This window comes from Chrysochloris asiatica, unplaced genomic scaffold, assembly GCF_000296735.1.
Source record: "Chrysochloris asiatica unplaced genomic scaffold, ChrAsi1.0 scaffold00066, whole genome shotgun sequence".
NCBI lineage: Eukaryota > Metazoa > Chordata > Mammalia > Afrosoricida > Chrysochloridae > Chrysochloris > Chrysochloris asiatica.
Genome location: NW_006408584.1, coordinates 10,455,191 through 10,477,756, shown reverse-complemented (window position 1 = coordinate 10,477,756; position 22,566 = coordinate 10,455,191). Strand labels below are relative to the sequence as shown.

The 22,566-nt window shown below is 40.8% G+C and overlaps 1 protein-coding gene across 1 annotated transcript in view; it reads right to left on the bottom strand.

Annotated features, from left to right (window-relative positions):
• Positions 1 to 607: 607 nt before the first annotated feature.
• SH3RF1 (SH3 domain containing ring finger 1) overlaps positions 608 to 22,566 on the bottom strand; it is a 280,420-nt gene continuing 258,461 nt past the window's right edge. Inside the window, exons 11-12 of the mRNA XM_006864534.1 lie at positions 15,509 to 15,861; positions 608 to 776 (exon numbers count right to left, since the gene is read on the bottom strand). Coding sequence (XP_006864596.1) covers positions 608 to 776; positions 15,509 to 15,861 — 522 coding nt within the window. The remainder of the gene's footprint in view (positions 777 to 15,508; positions 15,862 to 22,566) is intronic.

The window sequence follows — 22,566 nt, the reverse complement described above, 5'->3', positions numbered from 1 at the left end:
GGCTCTTACTATACTGATTAGTTGTATGTTTTGGTTTCCCAAGAACATTGCACTTCTTGGGGCATATTTGTTATATAAAGAGCAAAACTAATTCAAAGCATGAGCACTTCTGTCTTAAAAAAGCAAAATGTAACACTGGAGTGAGGTGGGGAAGGGGTAACTCATTCTATGCCCCAAGAATTTCTTGTTCTCGACAGGAGAGAATCCAGCTTCTCCTTAGCTATCATTTTATAAATTAATAATTTCTTAAAATCATAATCCAAAGAATTTACCTATTACAAGAAAAATTCAAGTTTAAGAAAGCAAATAAATTAGTTAAGCCTTGTAAACAAATGTCCATTCTATATATATTTTTAAAACAACAATGAATAGTTTTCTTTGAATAGTCAATAGGGCAGTACAAGGCACACCTAACACATCAGAATCCAGAGGGATGAGACCCACGCACACCCCTTCTTCACTGTGTGCTGTGGAGCACTGAGCCACACACCAATCTTTTGCTCTTCTCTTCAACACCTGGAAGTTCACAGATGTGCTCTTTCCACAAAATTGACTTGTGCTATTTTGTTGTGTGATGTGATTTTATGCCTTCTCGGTGTTACTCCCCTCAGATGTTTTCCACAAAGCTTCCTGGGAAAAGGCCAGTTTTCCCATTACGTTGTAATGTGCCCTTGAACCAACCATCTTCTCGTTTTTTATGAACAAACACAATATCTCCTTCTTTAAGCTCAAGTTCTGCCTCACTCTGAGGAGGATAAGAAACCACCACCCGGTGCCTGCAAAAGAGAAAAATATTTTAATTCACACTATTTGAAGTAGTGATAAAAAGGATGTATTATTTATTAGTTTGCACAAGCCTTAAACATAAATACAACAGGAAGTTTGCATGAAATTGTTTAGAACGTTTGTAAAAAGTCTCAAACTAGATGTACTCTCTGTTTATTGTTGTTAAGTGTCGTTAAGCTGGTTCCAACTCATAGTGACCCTAATATGGGCTTTCTAAGGACTGATTGGTTTGAACTGCCAACTTTGTGGTTAGTTGTCCAGTACTTCTCCTACAGTGTCACCCCAGGACTCCTCTGTTGAGTAGAGACTTGGCATTAACAAAGAGAGAGTCCAGATATGAGTAACAGTCTACTGCTGATGATCCAGGCTGGTTTGTTTGAGTGACTTTTACAGGTAAAGCCATTCTTGTCCCCTCCAAATGTTTATACCTTGGCCAAACTAAAGTCAAGTCTTATTTCATTTCCCAATAGGGAAACAGTCTCTGTCTGCTCTCTCATCTTCCACAAGTGAAGAGTGGATTTATTTTGAGATTGAGAGAAGTAGCTGGGTAGGTGGGTTCAGTCCTCTCTAAACTGCCTGCTTACAAACTGAGTTTTCGTGGCTCTGTTCCCACTTCAATACTGTAAGCAGAGAGGGGTTGTGGGTCAGGCCTGTCTTCTATAAGTCCATACCTTTTGAGCCTCTACATTAGGAACTGACATCAATGAGGCAGTAATTCTGAAAAAGTTCATCTGCCTATATACCCAAATTCTCACTCAGGAGGTTGTCCCAAGTCTAATACTGTGGCCGCAATTCAATCCCATACTATTCCAATAATGAGGATGATATTCTGATTTCCACTAACATGATGTCTGTCTCAACTCATATATTAATGAGGAAAGGTGTGATTAATTATTGCCTTAAAACCCCAACATCCTTGTTGGTTTAGTATTATCTGTCCACCTGCCTCCATGCGGTGAGCCACCCTGGAAGTGGATCCTCTTGTTTCAGTCAAAGGATTCACATGACGGCAGCCCCACCTGACACCTTGACTGCAACCAATCAGCTAGATGTGCTGCTCCAAATTCCTGACCCATACAAACTGTAGGATACAAAATGTTTATCATTTCAAATCATTAAGCTTGAGGGGTAATTTGTAACAGACCAACAGAAAACAAATGAATGTGGATACATATTGGCTTCTGATGCTAAATTTTAAGTATTCAGAGTGTGTGTATATGTGTGAAATATATACAAGACAAAATATTTACCATTTCAGTAATCTTTACATGTACAGTTCGGTGACATTAATTAGGTTCATCATGTTGTTCAACATTACCCTAATACATTCCCTATCAGTATTCAGTTTTAAATGTTTAAAGAGTTTTAAAAAGAGTTTCTACTTTCATTTGGTTCTTAAAGTCAGAAGATGAGTTTCTAGGCTCACCAGACTCACTCTGATTGCAGGTGAAGAACATTAAGGCTTATAAAATGATAGGCAGAATAATTATAGAATTACTCCAATACTTCTGAAACCCCCTAGAAACTTGTTCTCTTTCAGAAAATTGCTAGTTTCACTAATTTCCATTCCATAGGATCCAGAATTCACTTACACAAGGAAGGAGCATATCAAGAATCCTAGACTATCATTTGGTGAAAAAGACATCTTTGCAAACAACTCCTGCACTTCTTTGGGCACAGAGACCAAATAATTCTCCAAGATCTGCAGTAAAAGCACAGCATGGAGGCTGACTTGTCTATCCCAAGAAAGACTCAGTTAACTCAAACACCAGTATTTACAGACTTCAAGATTCAAGGTTCAATAGAGCATGGAATCAAAAAGGACACATGGCATTGTGGGGGAAGCCCTGGTGTGGAGGTCAGTAAGATATCCCTTATGGTCATTTCAAGGTCTAACATTCTGGAATGCCTGTGCTACTTAATTCAAAACCTGCAGCAATTCTCATCAGACAAACACCTGTGGCTCTGTCAAATAACAGGAGCACAGGGTTTCGGCCTGTATGGAAAAGATGAAAAAGCAGCAGTAAGTCAGGGATAGAGACAAGGACAGACTCTGACCAGTTACCTTCAGTTTTCTTCTTCACAGCTGTAACTCCTATCAAGATGTCTTGACATTTAAGATGTTTTGTAGAAAAAGGAGGGGAGTGATTGACTTTGCAGTCCAGGAGCGGAGGTCCCTGGGACCATCACGGGACAAGAATGGAGTGCAGGACCCTATCCAGAGAAACAGTGATGCCAGAGATGGAGGCAGAGGTGATGATGTGGAGAGAAGGAGAGGCTGGGGACTCTAGACCCAGAAAGGAAGAGGGGCTGTGTGCTGACAACCGGGGGACATGCTTGCAGGGTTTACCCTTTGATTGGTTAATGATGCATGGAGGGTATTGTAACCATGGTAATGAAATTATATACGATCGGATGAATGTAAAGCTAATGTTCTCCCATGTAAACGATCATATAATTCATAACAAAACATTAAAAAAAAAAAGTCTCTACATTTAGAACTGCTTTTCTGAAGTTAACAAAAATTTAGTGTATGAAAATCTAGCTTACCCAAAAAAAACAATAAACAAAACACACAAAAAACAAGTCCACTGCTGTTGAGTCAATTCTGAACCGTAGTGACTTCTGTAAGACAGAGTAGAACTGCCCTACAGGACTTCCACAGCTGTAATCTGTACCAAAAGGAAATGATTAATGTTGAACTGTTTCAAGAGATAGCATATGATCAAGAGCCAATGATACTGAAGGAGGAAGTCCAAGGTACACTGAAGAAATTGGCAAAGAACAAGGCACCAGGAATTGACAGAATAAAAATAGAAATCTTTCAAGAAAGTGAGGCGGCACAGGAGGCACTCACTCATCTCTGCCAAGAAATTTGGAAGACAACTATCTGGCCACTGATTGGAAGAGATCCATATTTGTGCCCATTCCAAAGAGAGGGGACCCAATGAAATGCGGAAATCATCAGACAATCTCTTTGATATCTCATGTGAGTAAAGTTTTGCTGAAGGTAATACAGAAATGGCTACAATCATACATTGACAGAGAAATTCCAGAGGTTCAGGCCAGTTTCAGAAGAGGACGTGGAATAAGGGATATCATTGCTGATGTCTGATGGATTTTGGCTGAAAGTAGAGAATATCAGAAAGATGTGTACCTGTGCTATATTGACTATGCAAAGGCTTTTGATTGTGTGGATCATGACAAATTATGGACAACATTGTTTAGTATGAGTATTCCAGACCACTTAATTGTGCTCATGAGGAATCTGTACCTGGACCAAGAAGCAGTTGTTCGAACAGAGCATGGGAACACTGAATGCTTTAAAATTAAGAAAGGTGTGCGACAAGGTTGTATTCTTTCACCATACGTATTCAACCTGTATGCTGAACAAATAATCTGAGAATCTGGGTTCTATGAAGAAAAACATGGCATCAGGATTGGAGGAAGACTCATTAACAACCTGCAATATGCAGATGATACAACCTTGCTTGCTGAAAGTGAACAGGACTTAAAACATTTACTGATGAAGCTCATAGAGCACAGCCTTCGGTATGGATTACATCTGAATGTAAAGAAAACAAAAATCCTCACCACTGCATCAATAAACAACATTCTTTTCTCAAAGGAGAAAAGATTCGAGTTGTCAAGGACTTCTTCTTGGGTCAACTATCAACACTCACGGATGCAGCAGTCAAGAAATTGAAGGACGTATTGCATTAGGCAAATCTGCTGCACAAGATCTTTTTAAAGGGTTGAAGAGCAAAGATGTCAGCTTGAGAACTAAGGTGCGCCTGACCCTAGTCATGGTATTTTCAATAACCTCATATGCATGTGAAAGCTGGACGATAAATAAGAAAGACTGTAGAAGAACTGATGCATTTGAGTTATGGTGTTGGAGGAGAACATTCAAAGTGCCATGGGCTGCCAAAAGAACCAACAGATCCGTGTTGGAAGAAGTGCAGCCAGAGTGCTCCTTAGAGGCCAAGTTGGCCAAACTTCATTTCTCATACTTTGGACATTTTGTCAGGAGCGAACAGTCGCTGGAGAAGGAGATCATGTTTGGTAAGGTGGGGGGTCAGAGAAAAAGAGGAAGAACCCCAACGAGATGGATTGGCCAAGTGGCAGCATCGATGGACTCAAGCGTGGCAACAGTAGTGAGGTTGGCCCAGGATTGGGCAGTTTCGTTCTTCTGTGCATAAGGTCACTATGGGTCAGTACCAATGCAATGGCACCTAACGATAACAACAACAACAACAACAACAACAACAACAACAACAACAATCTTTACAGGAAATTCTGGTGTCAGGTTGTGGGATAAAGCAGTTGACTGCAGGGTTGGTTGTTCAAACTCACCAGGTGCTCCTTGGATACCTTGCACAGAGGGTCGCTATGAGTCAGAACTGACTTGACAGAACTTAAAAAAAACAACAATGATCTTTACAGAGGTGTCCTGGTGTGGCGCTGTAGGATAAGCACTTGACTGCCAAGGTCAGCTTGAATAGCAAGGTAGGCAGTTCAAACCCATCAGCTGCTCCTCAGAAACCCCATACAGGGTTTGTATAGGTCAGAATTGACTCGACAGCACTTTACAAAATTATAATCTTTACAGAAGCAAAATGTTGTGTAGTGTAGTGGCTGCTGGGTTCGAACTTCTTATCAGTTAGTTAGTAGTTGAGCACTTATTTACTTTTCTAGTAGGGCACCTTGAAAACTTATCTTGTTGTTGTTAAGTGCCTTCGAGTCGGTTCCAACCGATAGTGACCCTGTGCAGGGTTTCCAAGGCTGTAAATCTTTACAGGAGCAGAAAGCCTCATCTTTCTCCCACGGAACAGCTGGTAGTTTCGAACTGCTGGCCTTAAGGTTCGCAGCCCGATTCGTAACCACTATGCTACCAGAGCTCCTTGAAAACTTATCTTAGGGCAAACATATTCAAGTCATATCATTGTCTGTTAGTATATCTTTGCCATTCCTGGTTTTTAAGACAGAATAGTAACAGAATCACAGATGTGTAGATGTTGTACTGAGTGGCAAAGAAGTCTAAAGATCAATTTCTAACCCAACCCCAAATCCTAAATCTATGAGTGAAAGAAACTAAACAAAAATTATTTTTACTAAAATTATGGGATTATTAGTAATTGTTCTTCCTTATTTTTGATATCATCCAAAATCTTAAAATGATTGCAGTTCTTTAAAATCAGAAAAAATTTAAGTTACACCCAGATACAAACATTAATTTGTCTCATTTAAAATAATGATTTTCAGTTATATTATTAAAGCATTATGAACTCGATGTTGACAACTCCGAAGATAAGAAAAGCACAAAAGACAATAAAACGTCCCCATAATCTCATCACTGTTAACATTTGGCATGTTTTATGGTACCGATTTGTTTTCTCTGCAGATATCGTCTTGTTAAGTAGCATTCTATTGTAAATATTGCTCCAGAGCATACTTTTCCAACAGAGTAAAACCTTGGGAATGTTTTTCAAATTTGGACTCATATTTGACAATATTTTAAAAAATAAAACTGTTAAATATTAAGAAAACCAAAGCCACTTTATTTATATATCTTTGTTCATATAATCTAAATCACCTTCTGCCATGGAGTTGATTCTGACTCATAGTGACCCTAAGTGGGTTTCTGAGACTATATATCTTTACAGGAGTATATAGCTTCATCTTTCTCCCTTGAAGCAGCTGGTGGGTTTGAAGTGAACCTTGTGGTTAGTAGTCAATGCTTAACCCACAGTTACACCAGGGCCCCTTCTCTCTAAATAGAGCATACAAACAAACTATCAATTATGACATCGGATGCAATCTACATTGTCAAGGAAAAAAACAAATCTGGAGAGGGTTTGGGAAAGTCATCACAGATTCGAATCACAGCCTAACTGTAGGCTACTTAGTTCTCTTGGCTTTTCTCCATCTACAGAGTAAGATTGTGGTGAGCCTTGGCTAATGTTGTGTGATGTTCTCAGCATGGTATCTGATACATAGTTACCTCCCATTACAGTCTCAAATTATTTCTGAACTATGGATAGCTGGAAATATAGTTGCTACTTCAAAATATTAACATGCCAGTTCTGTGTAGAATGAATTGGGAACAATATATTAACTCATATTATGAGCATACAGTTAGGCAAGAGTAGGGGAGCCTGACTCATCAGCATGGTGAAGGACAGGGACAGTTAGTGACTGGCCAGCTCTGCTCAGGAAATGGACTCCGGCCACAGCCTAAAGAAGAATTTTCTGATAAGAGACCTAACAAACTTTAGAATGAAATAATTTTTTGGAATTCTTGATCTGGACATCTTTTAAAACCATGACAAATATTTAATCCTGGATAAATAATTTAATCTGAAGGAAGGAAATCTGGATGAAAGTATTTCTTAGATTCCTTCTAGTCTGATGTCAACATGCTAAAAATCCTTGCAAAAAGCAAGGATACAGTTGCTAATTGTGGCAAGTTAAAATTTGAGTAAAAGCTTTACAATTCTGGGAAAAAGCATACGAGTGATTCAAATCCTATTCAGGGTAGATCTCTTATGAAATGTGTCCCCACTGGTTCTCTGCAAGCTGCTTTAAAAGAAAAGGGAACAGAAATTGGTCTTGAAAAACTTGAAGTGATTTAGATTAATATTTGCATTTTATAAAATACACGAAACCAATTTTGTTGAAGTTTCTTGAACTAGCACTACTGCTGGGCTAAGAACATAATCTCCCTGCCAAGTTCCTAGTGAGAGCAAATTTTCATTGCTGAGTTTTAAACCTCTGTAGGACGGAAAGAGAAACCATGTGCATAATGAAAACTGTGCCAGTTTTGATTATATGAAGACTACCAGGTGCAGTAGTGACAGGCTGCACTTAGAAATCGTCCAGCTTAGACCCTGGCTTTGAGCCTTGTGAGTTGGTTTGTACACAGATTTCTAGTATAGTCATTAGACCAAAAACTGGGCAAAACAGTGTTCAGGCACTGAAACACTCTGTTGTTGTTAGGTGCCATCGAGTCGGTGCCGAGTCACACCGACCTTATGCACAGCAGAAAGAAACACTGCCTGATCCTGGGCCAACCTCACTATTGTTGCCACAGAGGACTTAGCCAAGTGGAATGTTTACAGACCAACAAACAGATGTACAGCACAGCTGCAAGGACCCTTCACATCTGTTGTTCCTCCCTCTGCCTCTCTCTGATTCTGTTCATCTTTATGTGAATAAGAATTTCTGGAAGTTCTGAACCTTGAGTCAAAGATTCTCTCCAAGTCCACCATGAGACCTGCTGAATAACCTTTACAATCTATGTCCCACTTACTCCTCTTCATTGTCATTGCCACCATGCTGGCTGACAATCTCATACTCTTTCCTTTGGCCAAATAACCTATCTTCTCAGCCTCCTTCAAATCTCATCCTTTACTCAGCTCATTCTACATAGAACTGACATTTTCATATTCTTATGTGGCAGCTCCATTTCTAACAGTCATTAATGACTTTCCAATGCCTGTGAGTAAAGTTCATCTTTCACCTTGAATCCAAAGTCCTCAATGATCTGGCTTTAATCACCATTTATAGCCAACTCTACCAGTATTTTCATGAATGTACTAAACTGAACATGAACTCTTAAAACTGAACATGTTCCCCAAATATAGACTCTACTTTCTTCAATTCATAATTCTGTTCATGGGATTTCTTCCACTTAGAACTCATGATGCCTAGGAAGTGTAGTGGCTCTGTAGGATAAGCAATGAACTTCGAACCCACCAGCCACACCACTGGAGAAAGATGAGGGTTTCTGCTTCAGCAAAGATCTACAGCATCAGAAATCCTTTGTAGGGTCACTATGAGTTGGAACCAACTTGACGGCACTTAACAACAACAGATATGCTTTGTTGTTGTTATTAAGTGCCGCCGAGTCGGTTCCGACTCATAGTGACCCTGTATAGGGTTTCAGAGGAGCAGCTGGTGAGCTTGAATTGCTGACCCTCTGGTTCAAACCTAGTGAATTAACCCCCAGCACAGCACCAGAATTCCAAGGCCTATCTAAACCCTATTAATCTGTCAAAGCCCGGCCCCACTGTTCCTCTGTGCAAGCTTCTTCTAACCCCACAGCTGGAAATAATTTCATGCTTGACTAAAGGATCATAAGCTGCTTGAGGGGTGAGATGCAAATTCACTTACATGCCTCACTGTACTCAGTAGTTAGTTTAGCATAGTCATGTGATTGCGTTCTGGTGTGGCGCTGTAGGCTAAATACGTGACTGTTAACTGCAAGGTCGGTGATTCAAACAGATCAGCTGCTCCTCGGAAACCCTACGCAGGGTTACTATGAGTCAGAACCAATTAATGGCACTTAATAGCAACAACACAGTACACAGGTCAGTGCTTAATAAGCATGGCAAATGGCATATAACCAAAAAATCTCCACTGCCATTGAATAGATTCTGACTCATAGCAAGCCTATATAGGGTTTCTAAGACTATAAAACTTTATGGGAATAGTTGGTGGGTTTGAACCATGGGCCCAACAACTAAGCCACAGTGCCACCAGGGCTCCTTAAACAACAAATAGAAAAAGCCTAATTGTATATAAAAATTATCTTTAAATCTATTAATTTGGTTGTTGGAAAGCGCTTCCTGGGCCCTCTGAATACATATGCTCCGGAGGCAGTGTGGTTTATATGGGTCTCTCTGCCTCTTGGAGACTGTGTGACCTTAATTTGGTTTCTCGTGATAGTTAACCAGTAGCCCATTCCAAAGAAAGGTGACCAAATGGAATGTGTAAATCACTGAACAATATTATCAATATCATATCATAGGCAAGTACAATTTTTCTGAAGATAATTTAAAAATGATTGCAACAGTACATTGATAGATAACTGCCACAAATTCAAGCCAGACTCAGAGGAGGCTGTGGAATGAGGATGGATTTTAGTTGAAAGCAGAGAGTATCAAAAGATGCTTACTTATGCTTTATTAACTATGCAAAGGCGTTCTTTTGATTGCTTCAATCACGACAAACTATGTATAGCATTTCAAAGAATGGATAGTCCAGAACACTTAATTGTGTTAATGAGGAAACCTTTACACATACCAAGAAGTTGATGTTAGAACAAAACAAGGGGATACTGAATGGTTTAAAATCAAGAAAGGTGTGTGCGAGGATTATATCCTTTCACCATACTTATTCAATCTGTACGCTGGGCAAAGAGTCCAAAAAGCTCAACAACATGAAGCATAATAACATGGCAGCAAGATTGGAAGAAGACTCAGTAACAACCTTCAATATGCAGATGATACAACCTTGCTAGCTGGAAGCTAAGAGACTTAAAATACTGATGAAGATCAAAGACTACAGTCTTCACTATGGATTGCACCTCAATGTAAAGAAAACAAAAATCCTTACAACTGCACCAATAAATATCATCATGATAAACGGAGAAAAGACTGAAGTGGTCAAAGACCTCATTTTGCTTAGATCCACATTTTGCTTCAAGGAAGTAGCAGCTGTAGTATAATATTTTCCTAGTGCAATATTTCAAAGGAAATATTACACTAGGCAAATCTGATGCAAAAGACCCCTTTTAAGTGTTCAAGAACAAATATGTCAGTGTGAGGACTAAGGTACATATAAAGCAGGCCATGGAAGTTTCATTAGGTTCATATGCATGTGAAAGTTGGGACAATCAATAAGGAAGAGATAGAAGAATTGATGCATTTGAGTTATGGTGTTGAAGAAGAATATTACAAGTACCATGGACTGCCAGAAGAACAAACAAATCTGTCTTGGAAAAAGTACAGTCTGAATGTTCCTAAAAAGCCAGGATAGTGAGTTTTCGTCTCTAATACCTCAGACATGTTATCAGGAGGAACCAGCCCCTGGTGAAGGACATCATGCGTAGCAAAAATGGAAGATCACCGAAAAAGAGGGAAGATCCCCCAACAAGGCTGATTGACCCAGTGGTAAAAATAATGGGCTCACGTGTAAGCACAGTTGTGAGGATGGATTGGGGCTGGGCAGTGTTTCATTCTGTTATTACACAGGGTCACTGTGAGTTGAAACTGACATGACGGCACAGTAACAGCAACAACAAACCAGTAACCAACCAGTTGTTGGACTCCAACCCATGGTGACACCATGTGTGTCAGAGTAGAATTGTGCTACACAGGGATTGCAATAGCTGCTGTTTTGGAAGTCGATTGTCACTTCTGAATTACCTCTTCATGGACTCAAACCTCCAACTTCTTGTTAGCAACCAACCATTCGTGGCAACTATTTGCATCATTCAGGGAGTCCTGGAGATGTTGTTTGTTGCTGTTAAGTGGCATCGAGTCGGTTCCGACTCATATCAACAGTGTATAGGTTCCCAAGGAGTGGCTGGTGAGTGTGAACCACCAACCTTGATGTTCAATTAGACCTTGAGGTGCCCAAGAAACAGACTCTTACTATATAGCCAATGTTAGTCTTCCTATTTTGGACTAAAGTTTTCTAGCTTTTTCTTGAACAGGAAGTTGCAATCTTTTCTTAGCATGAATTCTCTTTTCTTTATGTTTTGGCCTCTTTGGTGCTCTCCCCAGAATTTTCTTTCTAATCTCCTCTGGTATACTCCATATTGGACTTTCTGTGTCCCCAGGAGGCACTCTGCCCATCACCCCAGTCTGGATGTTGTTGATTAAGTATCTTTGAGTTGGTTCCCACTCACAGTGACTGTGTATAGTGCTTTTAAGGAGCGGGTGATGGATCTGAACCACCAATACCTATCCCACAGCACCACACCAGGACTCCCACTCAGGATGGGTAAGCATTTATTGCTTTCTGCCAGTTGCCACAGCAATCTAATATCCAATTAAGTATTTCACTGGCAAAACTGTACTACCCGGCTTTGTAGCTTGCTTGAAGTCCAAGTAAATTATGTCCACTGCTTCACCCAGTGGGTTCATTGTCACTGACTCAAAGAAATTAATCATGCTGGTTAAGCTTGACTGCCTTTGTGTAAATCTATCTCTATCCAATTTGTATGTTTCCAAGCTTAATCCATGATCAGGGATCAGAGGTTCTTTTCCAATTACCAGATGGGTTTACAGGTATGTGGTTATCAGTTTAATTATTAAATTTAAAACTATACTCTGAAAGAGAGATGGCTTGCTGCGTGTCCCTGTACACCCTCTATCTGAATAATTTTTTAAGAGGACATGGGGAAAAAAGAAACCAACAAAAAACCCTGCCACACATCCTTTCTTTTATTTGTCATCTTCTATGAAATATTTTATTTCCACTCTTCTCTCAGCAATTTCCTAATAATTTGTTCTCAATCCCTCTAAAATAGAGCCTAAAATATTTATTCTATTATTTCTCCTGTCATCAATTATACATTTTCTGCCTTCAGGCTATAGCATGGTTTCTTGCTTGTTTTCTCCAGTCTCTCTAGCACACACAAAAGAATCCTTTTGCTCCGCAGAGAATTCTCTCAGCTGACACCAAGACCTGTCAGCACACTTCAAGGTTCATCCTTCCTTATTATGAGACTGCTTAAGTCTTTATATATCATGTGAATGCTTCTTTCCACTGACAATGCTGGCTGCGTCAGTCACATTCTTTCACTTGAGATTTATGGGACAGAGTCATGGTTTGAGAGAAAATGTCATGCTTGTTCTCTTTATAATCTGTAGATGAACCCCATCTCAGCTGGTCCCAATATTACACACAGAAAATGATGTCTATGGCCTCCTATTAATAAAAATTCTACCAAAGGAACCTCAAGCTCCTGCACTTTGCCAGGCCAAGTGTTGTTGGTGTTCACATCGTGGATCAAGAAAAGCGTAAGATACTGAAAGGCTTTCTGAATCATACTGTTATGAGTTCATCTTTTCTTCATTTTTAAGACTAAATATTTTTCATTGTGCAGAAATTCGTGAAATATTTAAACTGGTAATCCCTAAATGATTAGCTTGGTAACTTTCTATTAATCAAAAAATGTCACTTCCCAGTGGATAATAAAATGTTTTTCTACAATATTTATTTTCACACATTTCCCCTGTTGTTATTATAGTGAGGCCAATCTAAGCATCCAAGTTAAATAAATACCACTGCAAGAAGGCAAAAAAGGCTTGTGCAAAGTTGGTTGGGCAGGCTAGCTATAATATTTAATATTCCATTGAGCATATGGATTGTGAAAATAAAAACATGGGCAGAAGCTTTCTCCAAAGCCCCCTTTCCCACTTGTAAAAATGGAAATTGTAATATAAAAAACCTGCCAGAGAGTTCCAGTGTGCCCGTGCCCATCTGTGCTATCGTTAAATTATCCGTGTTCCTTATGTGATAGGCATCCCTGACTCCCTGAAACACCATCACCTGTCTGCATTAGTGATTTCTCCTTCTCAGATGCACAGAACAGCAGGAGCTTACTGTTGGAAATGAGTTCCTTGAAGAGGAAGGGGATGGAATGCAGAAGCCACAGAGAATAAGGACATCTGGCAACTGAAAAGGAATGTATAATGGGGGAGGCAGCAGTGCCCGGGCCCTGCCTAGGGAGCGTCTGGGCAAAGTGAACCATCATTCAAAACAGTCTCACAAATACCACAAATGACAGGGAAAGAGGAGAGCTACCCTCCAGGCATGAAGGAAAAACTGCAGATCAATGCTAGGGAGAGACAGCCTGAGTGACCAAAAGAAAGTAAACAACTCCAAGGACAGAAGGCGCTATCCCTGGAAAGCAGACGGATAATGCTGGAAAAGAAGGGCTCTCAGAAAAAAAGATGAAGTGAATTCAGGACAAAATTCCAAAGCTTTACTATGAAAGAAAATAGTAGAGGACAGGGCAAATAAAATGATTGTAGGGAAGGAGCATATTTTTAGGACAAGGTTTCACTGGTTTTCTAAGGATCAGAGATACTGAAAGTTGTTTTCTGCTTCACAATAGAAAATGTAGTGAACTAGAAAACAAACAAACCCATTACCATTGAGTTGGTTCTGTCTCAGTGACTTTTTCAGGCCTTAGAATCACAGGGCCACATCTTTCTCTCAAGAAGCAGCTGGTGGGTTCTAACCACAAACCTTTAATGAACAGTGAAGTCAGTGCTTTAAACACCATGCCACCAGGAATCCCAATCAACGGATCATACTTAACGTACACACATTGTTTGAAGTTCATTCTCATGTATTTTCCTTACTTTTGGGGTAAGGACAGTACCAAAATAAACGATATAAATGAAGGCCTCAGATTTTGGTGGTGACAAAGTTTCATTATGGCGCCATCTCAAATACAGAATAAGAGGAATCAAATTCATTTTGAAGTAAGACATCTTGTAGTAAGATTTCAAATAAGCCACACAGAAAATGCTATGCTCAAAGTGACACTGTCACACATTAGAAATCTGCTTTGTTTCTGAAATGCGAGTAGAGAAAGAATGAAGCTTACAGAAAAAATAAAAATAGATGGCACTTAAAATACATGTTCATATATTTATGCATGATATGAAACCAGTCTACTATTTTTAGTGTAATTCCTAATGTTTTTCTAGGCAACAAAGAACATGATTTCATTTTTAGTTTCTGTAATCATAGTAGATAATTGTCTTATTTAATATATTTTCTTCCCTAACATACTCCTAGAATACCAGTGGCTTTATCAAAGAGAACTGTTCCCATTTGCAATCATTATTTAAGGCCAGAGTCACTAAATAGAGCTCACTGTTCTGAGTGTAACCAAAGCAAGTCACTGGATCAGGAGGAGAGATCCAGGTTTCTAAAAACTGAGCCACACTTTTCTGGATCAGAAATAATAAAAATAGAATCCTCCTGGCAAATTTCTCCAGTTGCTTCACAATTCACGGTACTGATGGGAACCTTTAATTAAAGAAAAGCAAAGGACAGGACATGGGAACTACTTTATTTTTACTCAAACACAGCTTCTTACAAACTTCACAACCTCCTTGTTTGTTAGATTCCTATGCTACCTGTGGGCATTATAGGCATTTGCTAGTTATTTACATGGGTATGTTATATGTGAAAAATATGGCATTGCTGGTGATGAACTGGATATAAGAAGAAAGTAGAAGTGAACAAGTTTCCACTGAGAGAGAAGTTTTATTTGGAAACAATTGGAATGGCTGTTTGGAGAAACTAAAAGAAAGGGAAGCTGGGGACAGAACCCAACCAATAAACATGGCAGGCTGAGGAGTGGAGAATAGAATATGCCGTGGTGGTGATGTGCTGTGGAGTTGGTTCTGACCCACGGCAACCCTGCATAGTGTTTCTGAGGCTGTAAATCTTTACAGGAACAGAAAGCTCCATCTTTCTCCTGTGGAATGGCTAGTAGTTTTGAATGCTGACCTTGAGGTTAGCAGCCCGACTCATAACCACTACATTATCAGAGCTAGAGGTCCTTAGAATATGCTGTGTTGTTGTTGTTAAGTTTGTCGAGTCGAATCTGACACATAGCAACCCTGTATAGGGTTTCCAAGGAGCAGCTGGTGCACTTGAACCACCAACCTTGTGATTCAAATGACTTTGCAATCTGACACATTAGCCCACAGCGCCATACCAGGACTCCAGAGTATGCAGTAGCATGTGGTAAAAGAAAGTCAGTACTTGACTGTTATTACAAATAAAACAATAAAAACAAACATAAAACAAGGATACGGGAAAATATCTTAAACAATAGAGTAGACATTCTAGCATAAAGTTTGCTCATTTCTTAACTTTTCTTCTGAAACAACTGTGGGCTTACCTTTCACAAACAACAGGCCGAGACTCATTCATGACAGGACCCAGGGAAGAACATGGCTGACGAGGAGGGGGTGCAATGGGAACGGTGGAGTCGAGGGAGCTTGTCTTCCGATGAAGAATGTCCTGGGCTAGGGCTGCAGCTGCTGTCACTGGGCCATCTCCGTCTGTGGGGCAGGAGCCAACTCGGCTGTGGCTGCCCCCTAACGGCAGCTCAGGGCCCATCGCTCCCTGCAGGGGTAACTCGCCAGAGGCACCCAGCTCCACTTCTAGGGTAGGTGATGCTGGAGGGGATACTCGGGGCTTACGTTTGGTGGAGGCTCCAGAAAGCAGCTTCAACAAACCTTTTTTTTCTTTCTAGAAAACAAACAAACAAAATATATAATACACACACATTTGTATGTATATGAGGTGGCTTCAAAAAACTCGTGGGAAAGTTCCATTATCTTTTTTTTTTTTTTTTTTAAGTTCATCATCTTTAGACATCAGGAATTAATGGACGGAGGGGTTTTGACTCCTGGAGGCAGACCCAGTTACAGCAAACATACACGGAAACGAGGGTGTGGGGGGAGTGAGAATGCTGAGTCTGGGGTGGGAGCAGCAGGAGGAACCACATCCTAGGTCCTGAGGGTCCTGAGGAGGGAAGGGATGCAGGGCCCTGCTCCCGCTCCTCGCTGAGAAAAAGGCACTTGGCTCAGTCTCCTCTGGCCCTGCACCCCATCCCTGGAAGAGATGGGGGTCCTCAGCACCTGGCCCCTTTCGAGGGCCCCATAGTTAGTTGTTCCTGGTTGAGGTTCTGGAAGAAGCTTTTGCAGAACTCATAGGTGCTGATCATGATGGCACAGGAGGGGGCAGCCTTGATGATCCTCGGGCGGAAGTCAGCAAAGAGCCCCCTAGTGCCCGATTCGGCCAGGATCCTCCTCAGAGGCAGCCAGGTGGAGTCGACACGTGGGGGGGTCTCACTCTCATAGCCTCCATTGCTCCCAGCGCAACCTGGCGCTGAGTCAAAAGGCAGAGTCAGGATGGTCGCCACCGTCCCTGAGATGCCACCAGCCACAAAGCTGATGCCCACGGCGGTTTGGTCCTTTGGTCTGGGTCCACTGAGCCAGTTCTTTATCAGCTCATAGTTGAACCAATAGAGGGCTGAGAAGGGAACATCCCGAAGGGCAGTGGGCCCCCAGCCCAGCCACAGGGAACGCCAGCCTCACTGAGCCACCGTGGTCTGCACAGAGATGCCCAGCTCCCGGTAGGACACATGCTGAGCCTGCAGCTTTGTCCGTACCAGTTCCAGGAAGCTGACGACAGTCACAGTGCCCAAGCGGGCCAGGGGGCCAGCCACCATTGGTGCATAGAGGTCAGAAGTCAAGGCTTGGCCACACAGGAGAATCTTGAGTTGGTCATAGGCGGTGAAGTAGATGGCAGTGGTTGGTACGGTCATCATCAGGGTGGCCGGGAGGCCGCTCCACAGGGTCCTGGTGCCCTCATGCCGCACAATCTTCACAAAGGCATCCATGGTGCCAGTGAAGCGGGTAGGATCCTGAAACCAGGTGGCACAACGGGCACTGTTTGGGCACAGGTAAAGGGGCTCCAGGACCCCACTGCAGTACAGGAGGAACTTCCCTGTGGGTTGGAGAGAGGCGGGCAATTTGTTGTAGGAGACACACCAAAGTCTAGAAGGAGCCATCATTTCGCAGGCCACTGAGGGGTGGCCCTGGGACTTGCAAGCGCACCTTCACCACGTCCAGGGGTGCCATGAAGAGGGAGGTGATCACAGCTCCAGCCCCGGAAGCCACCTTTTGCTGGAGAGGGCTAATGCCCCCAGGGTCCTGGGCAGCCATCTTGTGGTTCCGATCCTGGGTCTAGGCCGGTGTTCGAGCGGCTCCGCGGCCCGTGCAGGGTCCGTATGCGCTCGCCCTGCACGGAGGCCTCCACCGAGAGATGCCGAGCCTGCCCGCCTCCTCCATTATCTTTTAATTTCATTTCTCCATGAACTTTTTTGAAGCCCCTCTCATAAATATTTATTCTATGTGTGTATATATACACACATATATATTAGTTGGAGATAGACATGAATGTTGTTTAATAATAAAGTCCTACTCTATTTTTTATTGGATCTTTTAAAATTATTTCTCTTGATATTTTTGTTGTTCACGTTTGTGGGTGTTAACGGAACCTTTTGCTTCCCTTTCTTCTCCCATTGTTTTTGTTTGTTTGGGACAGTCCATTTTTCGTTGCTAACCTTCTACTAAGGAGCTCTGGTAGCTTAGTGGTTACGAATCGGGCTGCAAACCGCAAGGTCCGCAGTTCGAAATTACCAGCTGGTCCATGGGAGAAAGATGAGGTGTTCTGCTCCCATGAAGATTTACAGCCTCGGAAACCCTGTACAAGATCGCTATGGGTCGAACCGACTCCACAGCACATAACAAAAACCTTCTACTGAGGTAAGATAAGGACATAAAAAGGAAAAAGGAAGCAAAACCAAAAACTCATCAATTTGCCAATTCACATTTTGGGTTTGTTGAAAGTGATGTATACATTTTAGGGTAAAATGAAAAATTCAGATTATGGGTTTTATTTCCTGAAACCATTATTATTCTATCTTATCTCTAGTACTGTAAGACTTACGTGTTTGCTGACTTAAGCTTAGATCTAATAGTACTTCACTCCCTACAGACTGAGTCTTATCATTTATAGGGAGTGATGTCCTGATCAGGGTTAACAACTAAACTATTTCTCACAGGTCACTACCTTGATTAAATTTAACAAGTCAAAGTCAAACCAATTCTACTGTGTAAGTATCCCTCTGATTAGAAAAACCAAAACCACCTCCACAAAATTTTAAAGAAAAGGTCCGTATACCCATAAATATTTTTATGTTCATTTTTGCAGACACATGTCCAGATAAGTATTTCCAGCAATCTGTCCACAGAAGCCATCACTGGGTCTCTGCCTCTTTGCACACATTTTCTCTTTGCTCTGATACGAAAAATAGACCCATAGTTGACTCCTTCATTCCCAAACCCTAAGCTCTAATGATTCTTTCTGATGATCAGATATAGATAGATAACCACCATAATTTTAAAGTGTTTTACTGAGATGTCAACTGTATCATTAAGTACTCTGAATGAAAACAGTGGTAGGAGATAATTTACCCTAATTTAATCCTGGTGTGGCACTGTGGAATGAGCACTGAACTGCTAACCAAAAGGCTCAAAACCACCAGTTGTTCCTAAAATATTCCATTCAGGATTGCTACGACTCAGAACCCTCTCAACAGCATTTAACAACAACATAGGCTAATTGGAATTATTAGAGCCCATTAACTGGGAAACAGAATTATGATGGGCCCAAAGAGAGATACAGTACTCAGGAAATTTTCTTGGGAATATGAGTTAGTTTTGACTCAGTAAAAATCCTATGGAGAAAAGTCTGAATACATAATAACAGTCTCATTAAAGACAGAATAGTTTTAAAAAGGAGACAAAAGTAATCACTTATCATTTGGTAAAGATTATCCTTTTGTTTTTGGAAGATCAGATTGAATGTATTAATTAATTGTGCAAATAAAGAATGAGACTTACCTGAAAAAAAAAAAAAAAAAAGTAATCACTTATCAAATAATAAACAGGGACCTCAGGGAAACTGCCACATTATTATTATGTGCCATCTTGTTGGTTCTGACTCACAGCAATCTTATGCACAACAGAATGAAACACTGCCCAGACCTCCTCTAGCCTCACAATTGTTGCTGTTTAAGTACATTGTTGTAGTTAATCCAGCACACTGAGAGTCTTCCTCTTTTTTTTTCTTACCCTCTACTTTACCAAGCATGATGTCCTTCTCCATTGACTGGTCCCTCCTGATGACATATACAAAGTACATGAGACCAAGTCTCAACATCCTCATTTCTAAGGAGCATACTGCCTGCATTTCTTCTAAACAGATTTGTTTGTTCTTCTCACAGTCCATGGTTCAATATTTTTCACCAATACCATAATTCAAAGAAATCAATTATTCTTTGGTCTTCCTTGTATTGTTCAGCTTTCATATGCTTAAGAGGTGACTAAAAACACCATGGCTTGCATCAGGTGCACCTTAGTGCTTGGGTGACATCTTTGCCTTTTAATACATTAAACAGGTCTTTTGCAGCAGATTTTCCCAATGCATTGTAACATGTCTTTTGATTTCTTGACTGCTATTTCCAGGAGCATTGATTGTGGATCCTTGACAACCTCTACCTCTTCTCTGTTTATCCTGAAGTTATTTACTTTCTTTATGTTGATGTGTAACCCAACATAAAGGCTGTATTCTTTGATCTTCATCAGTAAGTGCTTAAAATCTTTGTATTCAGCAAGCAAGGTTGTGCCATCTGTGTATCACAGGTTGTTAATGAGCCTTCCTCCAATGCTGTAGCCATGTATTTCTCCATATGGTCTAGTTTCTTGACTTATTTGCTCAGCATACAGACTGAATAAGTATGGTGAAAGGGTATAACCCTCATGCACACCATTCCTGAGTTTTAAGCCAGGTAGAATCTGTCCCTTTGTTCTGCTTGAAAATAGGTCCCAATTACCTAATGGTGTTAAAAGGGGGCTAGGAAAGTTCACCAGGTATTTCTTTTGAGGTGACTCTAGTTGGATTCAAACCATGAACCTTTTATTTAGTAGCCAAGTATTTAGTGGTTTGCACCAAACAAAGCCTTCAGGGTACATATTAGGAGTGCTAAACTCATCTCTGTATACGCTCAGCTCAGGATGCAGATAAGCAGAGTACAATAGAGTACAATCAGTAGTGTACAAACACACACACACACAAAGGGTGAAGAAGATCCTTTTGCATTTCTCTTCCAGGCCTGGACTCAACTCACCTTACAGGCTTTTGTTACTCACTATCTATTTCCCAAGGGGAAATGACCCTACCAACTTGGACTACCTGCTTGAGTATATTGACTATAGCTCACACATCCCTATGTCTATCTAGATGCATTGCATGAAGTAGAGCCCTACCAAAGCTGAGAGGAATATTTAGCTAGTCCCAGGGCTAAGGAAATAAAAGGATATTTTGGGTGGAAAGAAAACCTTCCCTCTACAAAATGGTCAATGAAGTGACCTAACAAAACATCTGCCCCAGCTGTTGCCATACTTCCTTTTGGGAATTTGAAGTCTGGAGGGGTGAACAAATGACCTGGGAAAGAATAATATCTAATAGTTTACTTTTATGGTAGCAGTCAGCAGCAACAGCCAGCTATTCCCATCATGATTTAAGGACACACACTCTAATGCTTGGACCCCCACTGACCCGCCGAGAGCATCAAATCCATTGATGAGTTATAATCTCAGCAAGCTACAGCTAAATATATTTCTTAAAAGCTCAGTTCTGGGCACTCAGAAGAAATATCAGCTAACTGGATGGTACTCAGGGAACAGCCTCTAAAGTGATTAAGAAGAAAGATGATTTGGTTCATCTAAAATGATTAAGCACATTAAATACAGCTTGCTGCAATGGTTTCTAAGGGATGTGTTATCATCATCAACCTATGCTGACTACCCATGGAGCAGAAGGCAGAGGATTAGGCATCATGGCAGGGTGCAGGGTAGAGGGGGTGGGGGCGAGGGGTGGGAGTGCTCACACAAAACAAGATGCTGTCCTTTTCCAAGGAGCTGTGCTTTTCGTATCATATTCTGAGGGTTTCTATGCTATCAGAACAATGTGCTACTTGACAGCGATAATTTTGCCAGCTCAGACACTTAACATCTAAGGGCACCTTTGTTTTTCTAAACCTAACAGCAGAAATGAAAACTCCAGATGAATTAACAGAGACTATCCTTCAGCAAAGCAGTTTTTCAAATGTAATGCTAGCAAGCATGAAAAAGGGACACATCTTTCAAAATAAACCTTGATAATTCCTCTCCTGTGGGTTTTCCAAGAAATTATTCCTAGATGAAATAATGTTTTTAACAGTCAGAATTTTCTCCTCAGAAGATTTAATGATTTAAAGCAGCATCTCATAAAAAAGAACTATTTGAGTCAGAAAATGGCAACCAGAAAGAGTAATTGTTACATATTAAAATCATTTCTAATGTCAGATAAAATAAAAATGAATGTCAGAAAAACATTCTAAGCATCAACTTAATGACTTTCTATTAGTCATATTAACAGAGGGCAGGTACAATATGGGAAACTCAAGTCAGAGCTTCTTCTCAAGTCAAAATATATTTTATTTGAGTAAATCACAATTAACAACATTCTATGCATGCAGTATTTCTCTTTATTCCTGTCCTTGACTACATAAGTATAGAGAAATGGGCAAAAAATAGTCTTTCTGTGGACTGGTTGGTTTTTTATTTTCAAGCAAGTTGTTTGAATTGGAGTCATCAAGACCTTGTTGTTGTTGTTGTTAGATGCCAAAGAATCGATACCGACCCATAGCGACCTTATGCACAGCAGAACGAAACACTGCCTGGTCCTGGGCCAACCTCACTACTACTGTTGCCATGCTTGAGTCCATCAATGCTGCCACTTGGCCAATCCATCTCATTGGGGGGTCTTCCTCTTTTTCTCTGACCCTCTACCTTACCAAACATGATATCCTTCTCCAGCAACAAGGTCGCTCCTGACAATATGTCCAAAATATGAGAGACGAAGTCTGGCCATCTTAGCCTTCAAGGAGCACTCTGGCTGTACTTCTTCCAAAATGGATCTATTGGTTCTTTTGGCTCCCCATAGCACTTTCAATAGTCTCCTCCAACACCATTACTCAAAAGCATCAATTCATCTATGGTCTTCCTTTTTCACTGTCCAGCTTTCACATGGATATGAGGTTATTGAAAATACCATGGCTTGGGTCAGGCACACCTTAGTACTTAAGCTGACATCTTTGTTCTTCAACACTTTAAAAAGATCTTGTGCAGCAGATTTGCCTAATGCAATACATCATTTGATTTCTTAACTGCTGCTTCCATGAGTGTTGATAGTTGACCCAAGAAGAACGAAGTCCTTGACAACATCAATCTTTTCTCCACTGATAAGAATGTTGTTTATTGGTCCAGTGGTGAGGATTTT